General features: G+C 32.8%; 1 protein-coding gene across 1 annotated transcript in view; it reads right to left on the bottom strand.

Annotated features, from left to right (window-relative positions):
• Positions 1-4,827: 4,827 nt before the first annotated feature.
• Positions 4,828-5,000, bottom strand: part of LOC137656362 (smoothelin-like protein 1) — a 1,050-nt gene continuing 877 nt past the window's right edge. Inside the window, exon 1 of the mRNA XM_068390535.1 lies at positions 4,828-5,000. This exon is cut by the window's right edge and continues 877 nt beyond it. Coding sequence (XP_068246636.1) covers positions 4,828-5,000 — 173 coding nt within the window.

Below are 5,000 nucleotides of genomic sequence, written 5' to 3'. Positions count from 1 at the left end.
CAATTTCCTAAATGTTACTTTCTGATTATTAGCTGTTTAAATGAGGTTGTGACTTTGATTTTTACGATAGCTTTTACACAGAAGAGAATTTTAAATAGACTATCAAAGTGATTAGTGGGGTTGTAATTACCACTGCCAATAAAGTTGGAAGGAGGTTATGTTTTACCCCCTGTTTGTGTGTTTGTGTGTACTTGTTTGTGAACAGCTTTCTGGGCACAATTTTAGTTGTGGAGTCATAAAACTTGCAGGGATTAATTATGAAAATATTTGGATATTATTAAAGTTTTGAAGGTCAAGGTAAAAGATCAAGGTGACGGGCAAGCAATAAGTCCAGTTTCCTAGTCCGCCATAATCTAGTTCATATTTGAGTGTATGAAAATCCATGCCATTTAATACATATTAAGGTCAAAGGTCAAGGTCAAGATCAAGCAAAATGTACAATTCACGTAATCAGCCATAAGTTTGGAGATCCTTGTCACAGAGACTTCAAATTTGGTTTATATTTGAGTGTATAGAAATCCACTTCAATTAACACATGTTAAGGTCAAAGGTCAAGGTCAAGGTTAAGCAAAATATCCAATTCACGTAATCAACTATAAGTTTGGTCATCGTTGTCACAGAGACCTCAAATTTGGTTCATATTTGGGTGTATGAAGATCTACGCCATTTAATTCATGTTAAGGTCAAATTCAAGGTTAAGGTCGAGCAAAAGGTCGGGAAATAAGCTGCCGCGGCGGAGGTCTGTGCTCCACTGAGTGCCCCTTTAGTTATATCTGAATCGCATTACAAGCAGATCTCTGAATTAATTCCCAAGCATCATGAGAGAATAGATTATTCAATTAAATGATAAAGTGGTTGATAAAATGGAAGACTCCATGGAAAGGATTCTTGGAAAAACAAACATTGTTTGAAGAGATTCTTTAGCTGTGGTAAGCAGCTCTTCTAGGAGAAGGACACTCCAAAATTAAACCATTGCTCTCTAGTCCTGGGTAGTGCCATAGCCTTTGTACCATGGCCTTCCACTTTCTTGGGTTAGAGTTTTCTTGCTTGGGGGTACACTCGGGCACACTATTCTATCTTGTTTCTCTTCCTCTTACAGTTTATACATGAAAGATCTTATTTAATGTTGTTACTGTTCTTGAAATATTTTATTATGATTGTTCATTACATCTCTTGTAGCTTATTTATTTCCTTGTTTTCTTTCCTCACTGGGCTATTTATCCTTGTATGGGCCTTTGGTCTTATAGCATCCTGCTTTTCCAACTGAGGCTATAGTTTAACAAGCAATGATAACAATAACATGAAAAAAGTGGTCGACAAAATGGAAGACTCCATGGAAAGGAATCTGTTGGAAAACCAAACATTATTGGAACCGAATAGAAGAAAGAATTGGAGATTGTATATCGGGGTATCTCCTAAAAGAACCTTTAGCCAATGTAGCAGAGCTGGAATCCCCTTTTAGGAGAATTCGTTCGCTGGAAAACAGCTGGCGAGGTTAATTGGTTTGTGGCTGACATGGCTCCAATATGGACTTTGAAACGGAATATCATTGTTGCAAAAAACTTAAAAGAAATTGAATCCAGATCAGTGAGAGGACGATGAATCTTTGAACATTTAAATAAAGGTGTTATTACCCTATTCAGGTTAATAATGCTATTTAAAGGCCGCTCATGAATGGCAGAGGCGAGGGACAGTAACACTGCCCTACCAAGCAGGACAATGCACTAGAGAAGGACCATAACATTTGAATATTTGAATAAAGGTGTTATTTCCCTATTTAGGTTAATAATGCTGTTTAAAGGTTAAAAGGCTGCTCATGAATGGCAGAGGCGAGGGACAGTAACACTGCCCTACCAAGCAGGACAATGCACTAGAGAAGGACCATAACATTTGAACAGTTGAATAAAGGTGTTATTTCCCTATTTAGGTTAATAATGCTATTTGAAGGCTTAAAGGCCGCTCATGAATTGTAGTGGCGAGGCACAATGACACTGCCCTAGCAAGCAAGATAATGCCCTAGAGAATGACCATATTTAATCAGCGCTCAAGCACCCTCTCAACCCAAGCTAGGACCAAGGAGAGCTGGGTAATGGCTGCTGATGACTCAGCAGAGAGACCTATATGCTCCCCTAAACCACCCATCCTTAGCTCACAAAGATGGTGAAGTTCCAGACGCTAAAGGAACTAACGAATCTGAGCGGGACTCGAACCCCCGTCTGGAAAATACCAGGCAAAGGCTTTACAAATCATCTTCTGGAAAAGGATATATAAAAAGTTACTAATTATATATAAGAAACTATCCTTCAAAAACATAATATTTCTTGAAGCAATAAGAAGTCAATCATAAAGCATTATTTCCTTATTTAGTGAAGGAATATATTAGGCTAATAATGTTGCTCCAGATAATTTTCTAAAAAAAAATAAAAGTTTTATAAAAACTTTTTAATGGGGGATATTTCAAGGGTGGAATAAAAGTTCAATGTCAGAAATTTTCCTTCAGATATAAAGTTTGATGAAGTAATAATAAAACTTCAGTTGGGTCTATCTTGGGGTATATTAATAGAATGTTTAATTGATAAGGTATTAATATATATGTATATATATATATATATATATATATATATATATATATATATATATATATATATATATATATATATATACATATATATACATTATCATTAAGTTGATTCCCCCTTGGGTCTCTGATCCCAAGGTAGAGAGAATCTACATATTAAGAGGTGTATAAATATATATATATATATATATATATATATATATATATATATATATATATATATATATATATATATATATAGCTTCTTTGTAAACTCTATAGTTGATATCAACGTTCACCTAAAACGAAAACAGTGACTCAATGCTTTGCATTTATCATTGTTCGACCATTTAATAAAAGTTAATTTTTTTCTTTATTCCAAGAAAATATATCCCATTGATACCGACTCTCAAAGGCATCGTATTATTCTATTATTCTTGGCTTTTAGTATCCTACGTAAAAGGAACACATATATTCAAAAGGGCGAAGTATAATCTTTATCCTTTGACCTAGATTTAGGATTCACTCTTCAAGGACACCCTATACCTCGCCTGGCCTGATAAAGGGTCCTACTACCTTTTGTCTGAGAATAGTCTCTCTCTCTCTCTCTCTCTCTCTCTCTCTCTCTCTCTCTCTCTCTCTCTCTCTGTTTCGAAAGGAGAGTATATGATAGCAAGCCTTTTCTCTGTTCTTTGGCTGGCACAAAGGATCTTCTGTATTCTCAATTCGGGAGTTTGTGAGTCTTTCTCTGTTCTGAAAGGAAATTGGGGTCGTTTCTCTCTTTATTGTTCGTCTCTCATTGTTAGTATAATTGCCTGCGTAGAGTTATAATTAGAATATTGGAATTTTGTTGTGCTCATTAACATAAACATACGTATAATCATTCACAAATATATACAGTATATATATATATATATATATATATATATATATATATATATATATATATATATTTATATATATATATATATATATATATATATAAATATATATTTATATATATATATATATATATATATATATATATATATATATATATATATATATACATACATATATAATTTATATATATATATATATATATATATATATATATATATATATATATATATATATATGTAAATACATATATATATATATGTATATATATATCGGTATATAATATATATACGTATATGAATATATATAAATAGGTATATATATATATATATATATATATATATATATATATATATATATATATATATATATATATATATATATATATATATATATATATATATATATATTCTTCATTATCAGCCGTTGCTAGTACATAACAGGATATAGGCCCGAGACATATCCTTCCACTAACGTCTGTTTAAGGTCTTTCTATGGCAGTTTATACCTGCAAATTTTCTTAGCTCGTCAATCCATCGTCTTCTTCTCCCTGAATCCTTCCCCTGCTTTGTTTAGAATCTCTAGGGACCAATTCTGCTTCCTCTCTCTCTCTCTCTCTCTCTCTCTCTCTCTCTCTCTCTCTCTCTCTCTCTCTCTCTCTCTCTCTCTCTCTTATTTATGTATATATATATATATATATATATATATATATATATATATATATATATATATATATATATATATATATATATATATATATATATATATATATATATATATACATACATATAAATATATATATATATATATATATATATATATATATATATCAAATTCAACATAGCCGCAACGTCTTTAGCTAACTTATGTCTAGCTACAGGTCACTATGTTTAATCTACAATTAACGCTATATCACTACGTTATATATTCTGAATCTTTCAAGAATATTAGCAAAATAAAAAAATCAATTTTAAACGACTGAACTAATCATCTAAAGTGATTCACTGGTATAAAATACACGATAGTTTTGCTTGAGCAATATGAACGAAGATATCTTACTCCGATGACGCATGAATATATCGCCTTAAAAAACTTCTTTATATGCCGACTCTTAAACATTTTCGAGCAATAAATATATGCAACAAACAAGCAATACTTATGTTTCATTGAAGATGATTTACATGGCTGCCACAAACTAGCAAATTAAAGTCATTGTTGTCGTCATCATCGTCGTCGTCGTCGTCTTTATTGTTGTCTTCATCGTCCTCGTCGTCTTCATCGTCATCGTCGTGTTCATCGTCTTCGGCGTTTTCATCGTCTTCGTCGTCTTTATCATCATCGCCGTGCTCATCGTCTTCGTCGTCTTCATCATCCTTGTCGTCTTCATCGTCTTAGTCGTGTTCGTCGTCCCCGTCGTCATCGTCGTCATCGTCGTCTTTAGCATCTTCCTCGTCTTCATTGTCATCGTCGTCTTCATCGTCTTCGTTGTCTTCATCGTCCTCATCGTCTTCATCGTCCTCGCCATCTTCATCATTATCGTTGTCTTCATCCTCATCGTCGTTTT

Source organism: Palaemon carinicauda, chromosome 17 (genome assembly GCF_036898095.1).
Source record: "Palaemon carinicauda isolate YSFRI2023 chromosome 17, ASM3689809v2, whole genome shotgun sequence".
In the NCBI taxonomy this organism is placed as follows: Eukaryota; Metazoa; Arthropoda; class Malacostraca; order Decapoda; family Palaemonidae; genus Palaemon; species Palaemon carinicauda.
The sequence above is the reverse complement of the archived record's forward strand: the minus strand, read 5'-3'. Positions and strand labels throughout refer to the sequence as shown.